This window comes from Bufo bufo, chromosome 4, assembly GCF_905171765.1.
Source record: "Bufo bufo chromosome 4, aBufBuf1.1, whole genome shotgun sequence".
Classification (NCBI taxonomy): Eukaryota; Metazoa; Chordata; class Amphibia; order Anura; family Bufonidae; genus Bufo; species Bufo bufo.
The window spans coordinates 431,090,285-431,108,149 of record NC_053392.1 but is presented as its reverse complement, the minus strand read 5'-3'; the positions used below and the strand labels follow the sequence as shown (position 1 = coordinate 431,108,149).

At 42.0% G+C, this 17,865-nt stretch overlaps 1 protein-coding gene across 2 annotated transcripts in view; it reads left to right on the top strand.

Annotated features, from left to right (window-relative positions):
* The window catches only part of PHF10 (PHD finger protein 10), a 150,321-nt gene extending 137,140 nt beyond the window's left edge, over nucleotides 1-13,181 (top strand). For both annotated transcript variants that reach the window (XM_040429339.1, XM_040429338.1), the window contains 2 exons: nucleotides 5,903-6,091; nucleotides 12,533-13,181. In XM_040429339.1, the coding sequence (XP_040285273.1) occupies nucleotides 5,903-6,091; nucleotides 12,533-12,618 (275 nt within the window). In that variant the 3' untranslated portion in view covers nucleotides 12,619-13,181. The remainder of the gene's footprint in view (nucleotides 1-5,902; nucleotides 6,092-12,532) is intronic.
* Nucleotides 13,182-17,865: the final 4,684 nt, after the last annotated feature.

The following is a 17,865-nucleotide window of genomic DNA, read 5'->3' as shown; positions in this document are numbered from 1 at the left end:
TAACCTTGGAGGAGATACAGGAGGCAATTAATGGTTTGGCGAATGGGAAATCTCCTGGACCTGATGGGCTGCCCCTGGAGATTTATTCCAAATATGTAGATATCTTAGGTCCCCAGCTGGAAGATATGTTCAAAGAGGCATGGTGGATGGGCAAATTACCTGATTCCTTTATGAGGCGTCCATAGTAGTATTGCTAAAGCCGGACAAGGATCCGTTGGACTGTGCCTCATATCGTCCGATATCCTTATTAAACTTAGATTACAAAATTTTGGCCAATAGGTTGAACAAAATAATAACTCATAATACACGCCGATCAAACTGGTTTCATACCAGGAAGGTCGACTTCCAATAATATCCACAGAGCACAAGTCATAGCGCATCACGACAGACAATGGCCTTCTTAGATACGGCCAAAGCCTTTGACTCGTTGGAATGGCCCTACCTAATGAGAACACTGGAGAAGTTTGGCTTTGGCCTTAGATTCCTACAATGGGTACAGATAATTATATAGAGATCCTAGGGCCAGTATTATGGTTAACGGTATGGCCTCTTCATATTTTACCCTGCAGCGGGGTACGAGGCAGGGTTGTCCTCTCTCTCCCCTACTGTTTGCAATTGCCATTGAACATCTGGCTCTACGAATTCGGCAGGACTCGACATTTAAAGGGGTGGCGCTAGGGGAGAGAGAGGACAGTCGGTCTGTATGCGGACGACCTTATATTTATGAGTGAGATGGACATTTCTCTACCACGAGCGATTGCAATCATAGAAACATTTGGGCACTTCTCAGGGTTACATATAAATTGGGCTAAGTCTGCCCTGATACCGTTGTGGCGATCCGACTGGCCTGGGGTTTATCACAATCTCAAGATAGTGGACCACTTTAAATACCTAGGTGTTTTTATTACTAGAGTGCCGAAAGACTCCTATTCTAAAAACATTGCCCCATTAGAAGCCATCTTTACTGACAAATTTAAGGTGTGGAAAACCCTACCTTTGTCCATCATGGGTAGGATCAACCTAATAAAAATGATCTTATTACCCAAAGGACTATATATTGGAGCATGCTTGCACCCCGATATCCCGAAGCTTCTTTGACCGCCTTCATTCTCTAATGGTTAACTTTATTTGGGGAAAGGCCAGACACAAACTTGCATTGAACACACTGCAACTATCTAAGATACAGGGAGGTGCAGCGCTACCAAACTTTCATTTGTATTTCCTCGCAGGGCAGTTGAGGTTCCTAGCTAACTGGGTCAACGTGGAACCCCTTCAGAATATGGAGTACTATTTGCAACAATACCTAGGTCTGTCCAATTTGTGGCCAGTACTAGAAAATAATGGATCCCTATCGGGACAAATGTTGCAGATCCATAGATTGGCACAACAGGTGTGGAGAGATGCCAAATTACGACAATATAAAGACTGGGCCGATACCATACCTCTGTGGGATAACCCATTGTTCCCCCACTTACAGGGTATAGAAGGGACACATACCTGGGAAACATCTGGAATCACTACATTGCGAGACCTATATCAAAATGGAGTTTTGCGCTCATTTTCCCAAATTCAAGAGCAATATGGTATAGTACGCACCCAGTTTTTCTAAATATTTACAGATCAGACATTCCATCCCTAAATTGTTCCTGGAGGGCAACAGGGCCATTTCCTCTTATCTTTTAATTGGGGTTATTAAATCACAAGGACCTAGAGGTATATTATCAGCACTCTATACCTACCTTTTAGCTAACCATATGTCATTACAACCCATACTAGCCGAGGCCAGGTGGAAAGGGAATATTCCCCATCTCTCTCTGCAGAGGATTGGGTGGAGGCGGTCACTAATGTGTCTCCCTCTGTCAATAACCGACTCATTCAATTATTTATGCTACATCGCAGTTACTTAACTCCCACTAGACTGCACAGAATGGGGAAAATGTCTCAACCTAGTTGTCTAAGATGCTCTCATAATAGTGCAGATTTTTGGCACATGATGGGGGAATGCAGGTACATTGGATCATAATGGCAGGAAGTGCTTGGGGTACTTTCATCACTGGGCATAGGCCCAATACCATTATCTCCTAAGGTATGCTTGCTGGGTATTTTGGACAATGATGGTTGGTCTCATTACAATAAAATATTCCTGAGCGAAACTGTTTCTCGCCCGTAAGGTAATTGCTCTTAAATGGATGGCAGATGATCTACCTACACTAGGGACTTGGAAAAGGCTAGTGAATCAAGTAATACCTCTTGAAAATGTAATATTTATGCACAGGAAATGTCCTGACAAACTCCAGAAAGTATGGGGTCTCTGGTGTGATTCATCTTTAACCACTTCCTCTGGATCTGCGATCTCCATTGGCCCTTAAATTTGTCATAACACAAAGACCTCACACGTTATTAATGTATTAGCTCAATTTATTGTATTCATGCTTTAAATGTGAAGAAGCATTGCTTTGCTCTTATGCATCAACTTGCCTAAGTACAAATGATACCTTTTGAATTACAAGATATTGTATACTGCATACTCTTGACTTATGTCCATCTGATTGTACCACAATCATGCCTTGTTACTCTTTCAATAAAACAAGCTTAAAAAAAAAAATTGTTGCAACACGTCACTAAATTTTGCTATGCATAAGTATGTCTAAATGAATTAAGCACTTGGAAAGCATTGAATAATTTTGAACAGAATGAGTTTTACTCCAACAATTACCTGATCTACATCAAAGTTTGCGTAGTAAATGGTGATGAAAATGTAATGGAATAACACAATTTCTAAAAGTCTCGTTTTTCAGTTTAAAAGTCTTACTTGAGCAAGGCCCAGTACTGTTAAAAGTGCTTCAGGCATCTGCTTTTGCTTTTGTGAACGCACATATTTTCCTGTTGCAAAAACCAGCAGTAGTCCCCCATCATGTTGGGATTCCAACGGCCTTGATACCTGTTCTCCATTGTAGAAATATCTTTATGTAACTGCTCTCCATATTCGTCACTTAAGTGTCCCAGATTGGGTGGGAACAAGTCAAGATGGGAATGTAATAAATGCACTTTCAATGACATTTGGCAGCCAAGTTATTCATATGCTGTAAGCATGTCCACTGATTCAGCATAGTTTGCAGCTCGTCTGTTCCCAAGCAAGTTCTTCACTACTAGCACAAATGCATCCCAAGCTGCAAGTTCCAGAGGGTTGAGTTTTGTTCTGAATGTGTCATCATGCATTAGTTTGTTGATTTCGGGGCCAATAAAAATTCTGGCCTTTATTTTTAGCATCAGTTTTCAGTGTGCTAAACTTCTCCTTCAAATACTGGAAACCATTTCCATCACGATCAAGTGCAATGACAAAATTTTTCATTAAACCAAGTTTAATGTGAAGTGGTGGAAGATAAACTTGAAGTGGATCGACCAGTGATTTGTGTTGTACATTGTACTGACCAACTATGTGCTCGACTCTGAGCGGTCACGGTCTCATTTTGTAATGATTGTTGTCATCACAATTGTTCAATAGGCACAAGAAACACATATGCTTTGTGTACCCTAACTGTAGGCCAAGCCGCAGTGCTACCACTTTCAGGTCAGCACAAATTTTCCATTTATGTTCTGAGTATTTGATCATTTTCAAAATCAACTCCATAGAAGCATGGGTATCTTTCATTCCAACCGCATGAGCCAATGGAACAGATGGTTTTTCGTTACCATTGTGCAACAAGACAGCTTTCAAACTTGTTTTGCTAGAGTCTATGAATAACCTCCATTCATTGGGAACATGTGTACCATCTAACTCCATCATAAGACCATTTACATCAGTACAGAAACATTCATCGCTTTCCATTGCATAGTATGCAGCTAACTTGGTGTGTCTGATGAAAGTGTGAAGTTGTGGTGCCTCGTTGTAGCAAATTCCATTCCTGAAGTCTAGAAGCTAGCAGTTCTGACTTTTCTTTAGATAATGACAGATCTCTTACCAGATAATCTAAATCTGATTGGCTCAGCAAGTGCCGCTGACCCTCCAGTTGTTCTGGATCAGGAAATACATTGTGACAATCAACATCTTCTTTATCAGGATCAGAACCGTCTGTTTCAATTGACGTTCCTGCTGTGGGAGGGGCAGGCACTGGATTCTCTACATCGTGTGGTACTGGTTTAGGAGCAGACTCAGTCAGGGTACACAATTAGTGACTTGTTTCTCTTTGAATATCCAGCAATTTTAGTCATGCAAAAGTAACAGTCTAGTGATTTTTCTGCTCACGCCAAACCATAGGCACTGCAAAAGCCATTCCTTTCCTTTTACCATTCAACCACTGAGTTAGCCCAGAGTAACACACAGTGCAACAAACATGAGGTGCCCAGCTTTTATCTTGATCTCCTCCAATTTTACAGTCAAAGTAATACTTGTAAGCAAGACGCACTCTTTGTCAGATTCTTGCGCTGATCATAAGTTAGTGTGTTTGTCACATATGTAGCAGAAATTGTCTGGATTGTTAACACATTTGCTTTTATCCATCTTAAAGGGAACCTGTCATCTGGATTTTGGGTATAGAGCTGAGGACATGGGTTGCTAGATGGCCACTAGCACATCCGCAATACCCAGTTCCCATAGCTCTGTGTGCTTTTATTGTGTTAAAAAAACGATTTTTAAACGTATGCAAATTAACCTGAGATGAGTCAGAGCTTGAAAATATGACTCTTCTCTGGTCACACAGGTAAGATATGACTTATGTTAATTTGCATAAAAGGCGGGAAGTACAAAAATGCATAATACTTATTGAATTAGTCTGCAAATGAAATTAAAAGTATAATTTATATGTTTAGGGTAACACAATGAACATTTAGAAACGCTCAGTGAGGGTAGCATAGAAGAGGTGACAGGTTCCCTTTAAGTAATAAAACTGATAGCACTATAACAGATCACTTTATCAAAATCTGTCCAGCTTGCCTTATATACTTACTGCTGACATAAGCCTGAGTGCGTCCAAACAGGTCTGGACATGTCCATTGGAATATCTCCAATATATGCATTAATATTATAACTGAATAGGCTTTGCATGCATAACTTAAAATCTAGACATGTCAGGGAAATTGAGTTCATATTTGGAATCAGTGTGCTCATTTTAGTATAAATCACGTTTTTCTCTCAGTAGCAAAATCATTGTTGCGCGGTGTAGTCAGTGGTGTCTCACTGCGACGTGACAGTCGTACAAAAATCCAAATTGGATTTTTTGCAAATGTCATTTTGCAGCATGTCGCAGTGTGACACGACTATCATTACAAAAAATGTTGCACGACTTTTCTGCTACAAGAAGTCATTTCACAGGGAGAAAAATAGAGATTAGCTGATATGAACCCTTTTTAGACCCCTTTGAACATACCACAGTCTCTGCTGGTTACAAAGATCTACAGCCGGAGATCAGAGAACTCTCCAGTGTTCTCTGTTACATACACCCCTGCTGCAGGGGGGGCACAGAACAAGCACATGGGCCATTCACGTGGTTCATTTAAGTTTTCATGCACTCTAAGTATGTGTGTGTATGTATGCTTTTGCTGAAAAACTGCCTTAAATAAGCAGCACATTTTGTTACATAGATTTCTGCAGCACAAAATTCATTGGAAATGGTTTTGCACTAGCAGAAATTTCTGCAGGATCTGGAGGTGCTTTAACATTTCCTCTGCATAGACTGGTATTGGTGATACAAGTGGAGTAGTATCTGTAGCTTGACAACCAGTGATCGGCTGATTGCTGGAAGGATAGTCTTTTTAGAATGGTAATCAAGTTAGGACAACGCCTTAAGGTTCTGTAAATGTGTAATGTTTTTGGAAGCAAGAGTTTTATTTCGTTTATAGGAATCAAATTTATTATTTTCCACTGATAAAGATTATTACTGAGATTTTTTCCATTTATCCATAGGTCATCCTTCATGTCTGGATATGTCACCCGAATTAGTTGTGGTAATAAAGAAATATCCCTGGCAGTGTATGGAGTGTAAAACATGTATTATATGTGGACAGCCTCACCATGAAGAGGAAATGATGTTCTGTGACCACTGTGACCGTGGCTACCACACTTTTTGTGTTGGTCTTGGTGCTCTTCCATCAGGTATGTTTGTTTTTGTATTTTATGTCTTTAACCACTTAAGGACCACAGGTTTATACCCCCCTAAAGACCAGGCCCTTTTTTACAAATCGGCACTCCACAACTTTAGCGGTTTATTGCTCGGTCATGCAACTTACCACCCAAATGAATTTTACCTCCTTTTCTTCTCACTAATAGAGCTTTCATTTGGTGGTATTTCATTGCTGCTGACATTTTTACTTTTTTTGTTATTAATCGAAATTTAACGATTTTTTTGCAAAAAAATGACATTTTTCACTTTCAGTTGTAAAATTTTGCAAAAAAAACGAGATATAAATATATATAAATATATAAATTTTGCTCAAAATTTATTGTTCTACATGTCTTTGAAAAAAAAAAATGTTTGGGTAAAAAAAAAATGGTTTGGGTAAAAGTTATAGCGTTTACAAACTATGGTACAAAAATGTGAATTTCCGCTTTTTGAAGCAGCTCTGACTTTCTGAGCACCTGTCATGTTTCCTGAGGTTCTACAATGGCCAGACAGTACAAACACCCCACAAATGACCCCATTTCGGAAAGTAGACACCCTAAGGTATTCGCTGATGGGCATAGTGAGTTCATAGAACTTTTTATTTTTTGTCACAAGTTAGCGGAAAATGATGATTTTTTTTTTTTTTCTTACAAAGTCTCATATTCCACTAACTTGTGACAAAAAATATAAAAGTTCTATGAACTCACTATGCCCATCACGAAATACCTTGGGGTCTCTTCTTTCCAAAATGGGGTCACTTGTGGGGTAGTTCTACTGCCCTGGCATTCTAGGGGCCCAAATGTGTGGTAAGGAGTTTGAAATCAAATTCTGTAAAAAATGACCAGTGAAATCCGAAAGGTGCTCTTTGGAATATGGGCCCCTTTGCCCACCTAGGCTGCAAAAAAGTGTCTCACATCTGGTATCTCTGTATTCAGGAGAAGTTGAGGAATGTGTTTTGGGGTGTCTTTTTACATATACCCATGCTGGGTGAGATAAATATCTTGGTCAAATGCCAACTTTGTATAAAAAAATGGGAAAAGTTGTCATTTGCCAAGATATTTCTCTCACCCAGCATGGGTATATGTAAAATGACACCCCAAAACACATTCCCCAACTTCTCCTGAGTACGGAGATACCAGATGTGTGACACTTTTTTGCAGCCTAGGTGGGCAAAGGGGCCCACATTCCAAAGAGCACCTTTCGGATTTCACTGGTTATTTTTTACAGAATTTGATTTCAAACTCCTTACCACACATTTGGGCCCCTAGAATGCCAGGGCAGTATAACTACCCCACAAGTGACCCCATTTTGGACAGAAGACACCCCAAGGTATTCCGTGAGGGGCATGGCGAGTTCCTAGAATTTTTTATTTTTTGTCACAAGTTAGTGGAAAATGATGATTTTTTTTATTTATTTATTTTTTCATACAAACTTGTGACAAAAAATTCTAGGAACTCGCCATGCCCCTCACGGAATACCTTGGGGTGTCTTATTTCCAAAATGGGGTCACTTGTGGGGTAGTTATACTGCCCTGGCATTTTCCAGGGGCCCTAATGTGTGGTAAGTAGGTAAATGACCTGTGAAATCCGAAAGGTGCTCTTTGGAATATGGGCCCCTTTGCCCACACTACAAAAAAGTGTCACACATGTGGTATCTCCGTACTCGGGAGAAGTTGGGGAATGTGTTTTGCGGTGTCATTTTACATATACCCATGCTGGGTGAGAGAAATATCTTGGCAAAAGACAACTTTTCCCATTTTTTTATACAAAGTTGGCATTTGACCAAGATATTTCTCTCACCCAGCATGGGTATATGTAAAATGACACCCCAAAACACATTCCCCAACTTCTCCTGAGTACGGCGATACCAGATGTGTGACACTTTTTTGCAGCCTAGATGCGCAAAGGTGCCCAAATTCCTTTCAGGAGGGCATTTTTAGACATTTGGATACCAGACTTCTTCTCATGCTTTGAGGCCCCTAGAATGCCAGGGCAGTATAAATACCCCACATGTGACCCCATTTTGGAAAGAAGACACCCCAAGGTATTCAATGAGGGGCATGGCGAGTTCATAGAAATTTTGTTTTTTGGCACAAGTTAGCGCAAATTTGATATTTTTTATTTTTTTCTCACAAAGTCTCCCTTTCCGCTAACTTGGGACAAAAATTTCAATCTTTCATGGACTCAATATGCCCCTCACGGAATACCTGGGGGTGTCTTCTTTCCGAAATGGGGTCACATGTGGGGTATTTATACTGCCCTGGCATTCTAGGGGCCCTAAAGCGTGAGAAGAAGTCTGGAATATAAATGTCTAAAAAATTTTACGCATTTGGATTCCGTGAGGGGTATGGTGAGTTCATGTGAGATTTTATTTTTTGACACAAGTTAGTGGAATATGAGACTTTGTAAGAAAAAAAAAGAAAAAATTCCGCTAACTTGGGCCAAAAAAATGTCTGAATGGAGCCTTACAGAGGGGTGATCAATGACAGGGGGGTGATCAGGGAGTCTATATGGGGTGATCACCCCCCTGTCATTGATCACCCCCCTATAAGGCTCCATTCAGATGTCCGTATGTGTTTTGCGGATCCGATCCATGTATCCGTAAAAATCATACAGACATCTGAATGCAGCCTGACAGGGGGGGTGATCAATGACAGGGGGGTGATCAGGGAGTCTATATGGGGTGATCACCCCCCCTGGAAGGCTCCAGGGAGACGCCTGTATGTGTTTTGCGGATCCGATCCATCTATCAGTGGATCCGTAAAAATCATGCGGACGTCTGAATGGAGCTTTACAGGGGTGTGATCAATGACAGGGGTGTAATCAATGACAGGGGGTGATCAGGGAGTCTATATGGGGTGATCACCACAGTCATTGATGATGCCCCTGTAAGGCTCCATTCAGACGTCCGTATGCGTTTTGCGGATCCGATCCATCTATCAGTGGATCCGTAAAAATCATGCGGACATCTGAATGGAGCTTTACAGGGGTGTGATCAATGACAGGGGAGTGATCAGGGAGTCTATATGGGGTGATCAGGGGCTAATAAGGGGTTAATAAGTGACCGGGGGGGGGGGTGTAGTGTAGTGGTGCTTGGTGCTACTTTACTGAGCTACCTGTGTCCTCTGGTGGTCGATCCAAACAAAGGGGACCACCAGAGGACCAGGTAGCAGGTATATTAGACGCTGTTATCAAAACAGCGTCTAATATACCTGTTAGGGGTTAAAAAAAAACACATCTCCAGCCTGCCAGCGAACGATCGCCGCTGGCAGGCTGGAGATCAACTCTCTTACCTTCCGTTCCTGTGTGCGCGCGCGCCTGTGTGCCCGCGTTCACAGGAAATCTCGGCTCACGCGAGATGACGCCAATCGGCGTTAGTGTGACCTGGGAGCGCCGCAGAAATGACGCCTTTCGGCGTTAGCGTGACGGTAAGTGGTTAAAGGGAACCAGTCACCTCCAAAAGTGGTATAAAACTGCCAGCATTACCTTTTATAGGAGCCCCCAGTCTGTAATTGATTGTGTGTGTGAGCCAGAAATTCGTCAATCCATACTTGTGAAAAACGCCATTTAATCTCCATGAGCTCTGTTTGCAGTGAGCTTGAAGTTAAGGGGGCAGCGGCCTCCTTGCTTCAAGTCAAGCAATGCCCGCCTCTTACCTGTCCCCTCCTGACTATAATTTACATATTTACTATTCCTTAGGATCGTGCCAGTCTGGCGCCTGCGTGATCCTGTCTCGGGCTCCCGCAGTCAGCCGGGCATAATTTTGTAACTGCGCATGCGACTGTCAGCTCGATTCGGCGTGCGCTCACGCTGGCGAGTTATATTCACAGCGCGAGCCGGCCGGCGCATGCGCAGTTACAAAATTATGCCCGGCTGATTGCGGGAGCCTGAGACAGGATCATGCAGTCACAAGTGGCGCACCGTGCAGGCGCCAGACTGGCACGATCCCAAGGATTGGTACATATGTAAATTATAGTCAGGAGGGGACGGGGTAAGAGGCGGGCATTGCTTGACTTGAAGCAAGGAGGCTGCTGCCCCCCTTGACTTCAAGTTCACTGCAAACAGAGCGCTCATGGAGATTAAAATGGCGTTTTTCACAAGTATGGATTATCGAATTTCTGGCTCACACATACTATCAATTACAGACTGGGGGCTGTTATAAGGTAATGTTGGCAGTTTTATACCACTTTTGGAGGTGACTGGTTCCCTTTAAATGGCATCTGCCAGAAGAATCAACCTATTAATCCAGTCATAATATCTGATAGGGCGGAGCCTGTTGATGAAAAAAGTGCCTTTCATTCCCATAGCTGTTGCTGTGTTTAGGAGAAATAAGGGTATAAATTATGCAGATTAGGGAAGGAGTGCACTGAGGGTAGGCCCATAGCCACCCTTAGCTCTTCCTTTCTACTTTCCTGGATACTCTCCCTCCACTTGAATACCTGGCTTTGTCGATGAAGTAGAGAGGTACCGGTAAGTGTCCAAGGAAGCAGAGTAGAGGAGCCAGGGTGCTAGCTAGGGCCTACCCTCTGTACACTTAAAAATTATGCAAATAAGTTTTAAAACATCGTATTTTTGGACTACGCGAGGCACCTGTCTGTAGGACGCACCCAGGTTTTAGACAACATAAAATAGTAGGACAAACTTTTTAAATAGTTAACATTAAAAATTCATTTTTCCAAAAAAATTTTAAAGGGGTACTCCCTCAAAATATTTATTCTGACCTGTTAGAAAGGTGCATCATGTAAACAGTGACTGACTGTATTTGCCAGCTATTCCCCTCCCTTCTGATCCTCAGCTGTGTCATGTGACTAACACTCTGACTTTCCAAATAACACCTTAATAACACATAAAATATCTTATGTGTGGACAGGAAGTCAGTTCCTCTTATGTATTCCTATGGGAGCCTAAATGTCAGTCTCATAGGAATGAATAGAGTAGTAACTGACTTCCTATCCTGTGTCAGTTGGAGATCAGAGTGCTGGTCACATGACAGCAGAGACTCAGAAGGGAGGTTATATAGTCACTGGCAAGATTACCTTCACTACAATTTACATCATGCACTCTTCTAACTGGTCAGAGAATATAAATGTTTGTGGAAGTGCTTCTTTAAACCAAATATTTTGTCACTGCCAAAAAGGGTGAGTAAATCGTGCTTTGGATCCAAAGTCAATTTCTTCCCCAACTTAGTTTTAATGCTGTACAGAGACCTGTCTGAGGCAAAATTTCTTCAGTCCAAAAAGTCTTTCAAAAGTGAAGAACTTCAGCCTTCGATTCTACAACTTTGAAAACTTTTTAAAGGGAACCTGTCACCTCCCAAAACCATCCCAAGCCACCAGCAGTACCTGCCTGTAGCGAGCAGCGTGTTTCTGATGATGCCTTTCTTCCTGAAGGCAGATGCAGCAAAAGTACTAAAAACGTTTTTATCCCCTGCCTGGCGTGCTTCTCCACACATGGTTGAAGTCAAGGGGGCAGCGGCCTCCTTGCTTCAAGTCACGGTAACTACGCCCCCTTCCCTGTGACTGACAGCGCTTATGCAGAGAGTTCGGCAAAGCCAGCCAAACAGCCGGCTGTCAGTCGCAGGGAAGGGGGTGTGGTTACCGTGACTTGAAGCAAGGAGGCTGCTGCAAAGTTTTCAGTACTTTTGCTGCATCTGCCTTCAGGAAGAAAGGCATCATCAGAAACATGCTGCTGGTTTTGGGAGGTGACGGGTTCCCTTTAAAACAGGAATCTGAAGTCAGACTCTGTACCGAGTGGTACCTCGAACAGGTCTCGGTACAGCATTAAAAGGAAGTTGGGTAACTAATTGACTTTGGATCTTGGATCCAAAGCGCGATTCGCTCTACCCTATCACTATCGCTTGCCATTTGTCAAACTAATGATATAATACTAAAATTGTTAAGGCTCCATTCACACGTCTGTGGTGTGTTCCGGACCCGCAACACACCCGCCCGGCACCCCTATAGAAATGCCTATTCTTGTACGCAGCTGCGGACAAGAATGACACGTTCTATCTTTTGCGGAGCTGCGGACCCGAAGATCGGGGCCGCGCTCTGCAAATGCGGATAGCACACTGTGTGCTGTCCGCATCCATTCCGTCCCCATAGAAAATGAATGGGTCCGCACCCGTTCTGCAAAATTGCGGAACGGATGCGGACATGTGAATGGAGCCTAAGAGTACACCTGGCCATACACAGATGTTTGTTGGCCAAATAAGTTGACCATTTTATCTGTATGGTGGTCCCACTTGACAGCAGATGTCTGGGGTAAGAAGGGTAAGACATGTTGGATTTCAAGATACCCTTGGCCAAGCGTACATGTGTATTGTGTATGAATGAGACGGGAGAGATGCATAGCTATTCCTTATCTGTGGCAAACCCTTTAAATCATAATTGTTAGACAAGTCTTGGTAAATACAAATCGGGTCTTTCATTTCAGGTCGTTGGATATGTGACTGCTGTCAAAATGTCCCAGCTATGCCAAAAAAAGGAGCGAAAAGGGGCAAAAACAGTAAAGAAGGATAAATCCATTTTTACTCCTACGTATCGGAGAATTGTACAAGCCTTTCAAACGGTGCTACACAACAAAATACTATGGCGTGGTCCTTGGAAAGATCACACATGTACCACTTTTTCACCTTTTTACACCAAATGAAATATTTTAGAATTTTACTTAATTTTCCTAGCATGCTAGGACTTCAGGTGAATGCCCATCTATTATAGGCAAACCTTTTGAGCTTTTTGTAAAATCAACACAAAAAACATACCTCACACTAATAGGCTTAAAGTGAAAAACACTGTGGGATGTACTGATAATTCCATGTAGCCTACAACCTCCAAGAGAACGGTCTTTCTTAATAGCAAACCATGAAGTGCTAACTTTTAGTTGCACCCTTTGCATAAACGCTGTAATTAACAGTTATGAAATCCTTGCTAATACAGAGTAGTCGTATGCTATGTACTACTGGTACTCTTAGGGCTAGTTCACATTGTGAATTTTGTTTGTCTAAATCCCTCACGGCAGAAGCCCTCTGGTTTGTGCAGCAGGTTTTCAATTTGGATTCAGCGGAGTTGCTCGTGGTTTAGCCCCATTGACACCTGCCATGTTTTCCAGCAGCCTCCTCGTGGACACTGTGCCAATAAAGAACACGTCCTTACTTGGCGCAGTCATAAACTGCGGCCACATGAACGAGTGCCACCTCCCATTGAAAACTCTTAGAGGGGTTCCTTGGACATAAACTTCCCTTAATGCTGAGATAGTATTAGTTCTTAATTTCACGTATTGTGCTGTCTTTTCCACTCTTTTTTTGTTTTTATTTGTTTTTTTCCTAAATGCAAACTCCACAAAAGCTGCTGAAGGCCTAGCGTCAACATCAACTATGAAAGGTGTACTAGAAGGCTGGGGTTACATGGCAACATGTGCAGCAAGTCTCAGTCATGTGTGTTTGCAACTTGCTGTCACATGGCTGTATTAGAGCTGAGATTTGGCTCACAAGCGGCTTGTATTGTGGTCTATGATGACAGTCGCGTGTGACTTGAAACCAGACATGTTAAGGCTACTTTCACACTAGCGTTTCTGCATCCGGCAGGGTTCAGCAAAAACGCTTCCGTTACTGATAATACAACCATCTGCATCCGTTATGAACGGATCCGGTTGTATTATCTGTAACATACCCAAGACGGATCAGTCATGAACTCCATTGAAAGTCAATGGGGGATGGATCAGTTTTCTATTGTCAGATTGTGCCAGACTCTGATGAATCTCAATATCTGAAAATATTAACACTAGTGTGAAAGTAGCCTAACAGTGTTAGAATTTATTTTATTTTTTTACACTGGTCAACTCAGTCATGGCCGGTCCCATAGCGACTCCATAGACAAACAGTACAGAAGATGACCCAGTACGACATATGCCACTATGTAACTCCAGTCTAAAGTTTAAAACATTTTTAAAATATAGTTCTGTTAGTTTTTGTGATTTGAGATGCTTTGAAGTGGTGATGGGGACCATTTTTAACCTAATTAATTATGCTGCTTGGAAGTTATTTAAATTACTTTAAAATCTTAACTAAAGATACAAATGTCGCATTTTAAACAGATTTCTGTGTTTTAATTGTTTACATTTTTTTTAACCGTCTAGCCTACCAGAAAGTGGTCACTGCCCAGTTTCACTACATTTAGCCTGTAAGGCTGGTGTCACAGGTTTTTTTCCCCCTGATATTTGATTTTTTTTTTTTTATGTGCATTTTCCCCCTTGTATGTTATAATAAAAAAAATGGCAGCTCAAGATGTTTTATAGGATATATTAAAGGGGTATTCTCACTTGAACCTTTCATGGCCAAGACAGGTATAACCTGAGTAAGTACCATCTGCAGGTCGCCGAAGTTAAAAGGTTATACCTATCTCATTCAGTTGTAGCATAGGCCCATTCCTATCTCCAGAATGCATGCTCTGCTTTTTTTTTTTGAGAGTCCCATATCTGTGCTCTCTCCTTCACTTTGGAGATCTGGAGATAGTTGTGGGTCCCAACTCTGAAACCAGTTCCTATCTGACATTGATGGCATATTCTGGGTCTGAGGTGGGAATACCCCTTGAAAGGAGTTGTGCCAAGTTTTTAAAGGTTGTGTACACCTTCAGAGGCAATTTTTGTTCATGACTGCATTTGCTAAAATTAATATTTTCATTTGTCCTTTATTAAAAAAATATTGAGCCATTCTGTCACAAAGTGTTAACTTTCTCTAGCTGTGTGAATCATACTTTGTGCCAGTCATCTAATAAACCTTATCTCTAAGCTACGGAGAGGTCATAAACACTTATTTAAGCCACATTCTTATCAGTGAGATAAGAACTGAGCTATAATGTGTTTATAGGGTCAGAGAGCAAAAGGTAAGGGTCCATCTGCTCCTGGTCTGACGGAAAAGACAGAAAATACACAGGCAGAGCATGTAAGCTCTGTACACAAAAAAGGATTCCATATTGTTAATATTGATTTTTAGCTCAAAATACACTGACCAAAAATATAAACGCAACACTTTGGGTTTTGCATGAGCTGAACTCAAATATCTGAAACATTTTCTACATACACAGAAGACCCATTACTCTCAAATATTGTTCACAAATCTGTCTAAATCTGTTAGTGAGCACGTCTCCTTTGCTGAGATAATCCATCCCACCTCACAGGTGTGGCATATCAAGGTGCTGATTAGACAGCATGAATATTGCACAGGTGTGCCTTAGACTGCCCACAATAAAAGTCCACTCTGAAATGTGCACAGTTTTGCCTTATTGGGGGGGGGGGGGGGCGCGCGCGCGCGCGGCAGGAACTGGAACATGCTGTCTTATGCGCCGATCCAGAGCATCCCAAACATGACATGTCCGGTGAGTATGCTGGCCATGCAACTGGGATGTTTTCAGCTTCCAGAAATTGTGTACAGACCCTTGCAATATGGGGCAGTGCATTATCATGCTGCAACATGAGGTGATGGTTGTGGATGAATGGCACAACAATTGGCCTCAGAATCTAGTCACGGTATCTCTGTGCATTCAAAATGCCATCAGTAAAATGCACCTGTGGTCGGTTTATAACATACACCTGCCTATACCATAACCCCACCGCCACCATGGGCCACTCGATCCACACTGACGTCAGCAAACCGCTCACCCACACACGCTGTCTGCCATCTGCCCTGAACAGTGAAAACCGGGACTCATTCGTGAACAGAACTCCTCTCCAACGTGCCATACGCCATCGAATGTGAGCATTTGCCCACTCAAGTCAGTTACGACGACGAACTGCAGTCAGGTCCAGACCCCGATGAGGACGACGAGCATGCAGATGAGCTTCCCTGAGACTGTTTCTGACAGTTTGTGCAGAAATCCTTTGGTTATGCAAACAGATTGTTGCTGCAGCAGTCTGGGTGGCTGGTCTCAGATGATCATGGAGGTGAACATGCTGGATGTGGAGGTCCTGGACTGGTTTGTGAACAATATTTGAGAGTAATGGGTCTTTTGTGTATGTAGAAAATGTTTCAGATCTTCGAGTTCAGCTCATGCAAAATGGGAGCAAAACCCAAAGTGTTGCGTTTATATTTTTGGTCAGTGCAAGTACAATGCAATAATAAAAAAAAATGCCCCCAAAGGTGTACATAGCCTTTAAGTTATCCCCCATCAACAGAATAGGGGATAACTAGTTGATCGTTGGGGCCCCGACCATACTGCCATTCCATTAATTCTTTATGGAGAGTGCTGGAGTTGGCTGACGCAGTGGCTTTTTATTATTTTTTTTGTCTACTTTGAGGTGCCCTTTTGGTTCAGTGTAATTTTTTTTTTTTTTCTTCAAATCACAGTATGAGGGTACTTTTCATACTTGCGGCAGAGGATTCTGGCAGGCAGTTCCGTCGCCGTAACTGCCTGCTAGATCCGTCAAAACGTATGCAAACTGATGGCATTTGTCAGACGGTTCAGGATCCTGATCCGTATGACAAATGCATTGAAATGCCAGATCCGTATCTCCAGTGTCATCAGGAAAAACTGATTCGGCATTTATTTATTTTTCACATTTTCTGCGGTCTGAACATGCGCAGACCGCAATGCCGGATCCGTTTTGCTGGAACACTCTGGGCCGGATCCGGCATTATTTCATTTCAATGGGAGAAATTCCGGAATTTTGGACTGAGATAAAACCGCAGCATGCTGCAGTATTTTCTCTGGCCAAAAAAACATAAGAGGGACTGAACTGATGCATCCTGAACAGATTGCTCTCCATTCAGAAAGCATGGGGATAAAACTGATCAGTTCTTTTCCGGTATTGAGCCCCTAGGACAGAACTCAATGCCGGAAAATTAAAACTCTAGTGTGAAAGTATCCAGAGTCTGCTATTTTTTATCCTCAATGCCTTTTTTTTATTTCAACCAAAGCTTATTACCTTACACAGCACTGCAGGTGAAGTCACATTCCTCTAATAAAAAGACTAGGCATGTAAAATAAAGTCTACAGCTGTCAGGCCAATTTAGCCCTAAAGAAGACATTAATTCCGAGCCATTTCATTCTCACAGTAACAAAGTATGGCACGTTGTAAGGGGAAGACACCACCACTATAATGTTAAAGCAAGAAATAGAAAATAATAACTGCTATAGACTCTCTAGCAGTTATTTTCTATTTCTTGCTTTAATGTTTTAGTGGTGGTGTCTGGCATGTAGCCCCTGCCTTACTGGAAGACCATTTTGCAAGTCATTGACTATGTTCACATCCCTTGTAATGAAGAGACACATGACTACTGGCAGCTAATGTTTTATTTCCAAGCCATGTCCATGCAAGAACTGGACGGCTAGAAATCCCTTTCTGACCCTACTCTGGTTTACATAAACTGTATCCTCAATTAACTAATTCTATATACAGAAAAAGCAACCTCGTAAGAAATGTATTTTGGTAAAAAAAATTGTTCATATTGCAGCTCCTGATGTTTCCTATTTAGGCCTCTTTCACATGAGCAAATTTTTCCATGAACCGATCCTGACGCAGTCCATATTGATCGTGTGAAAGAGGCCTTAGACCAACATGAGTACTTACCTAACATATGGGCTATGCTATAGTAAAGCCAACAGCAGTAACACTTGATACGCTCCTTTTATAGACAAGTGTGTACCAGTGAGACTTTAAAAGCATTGGGGGATGGGGAATATTTTGTCTGTGTTAGAATAATTTGCTCCAAATGTATCAACTGTTGCACATAGAAAATGCCTTTTAACAAACTAAGAGTTTGATATTGATGA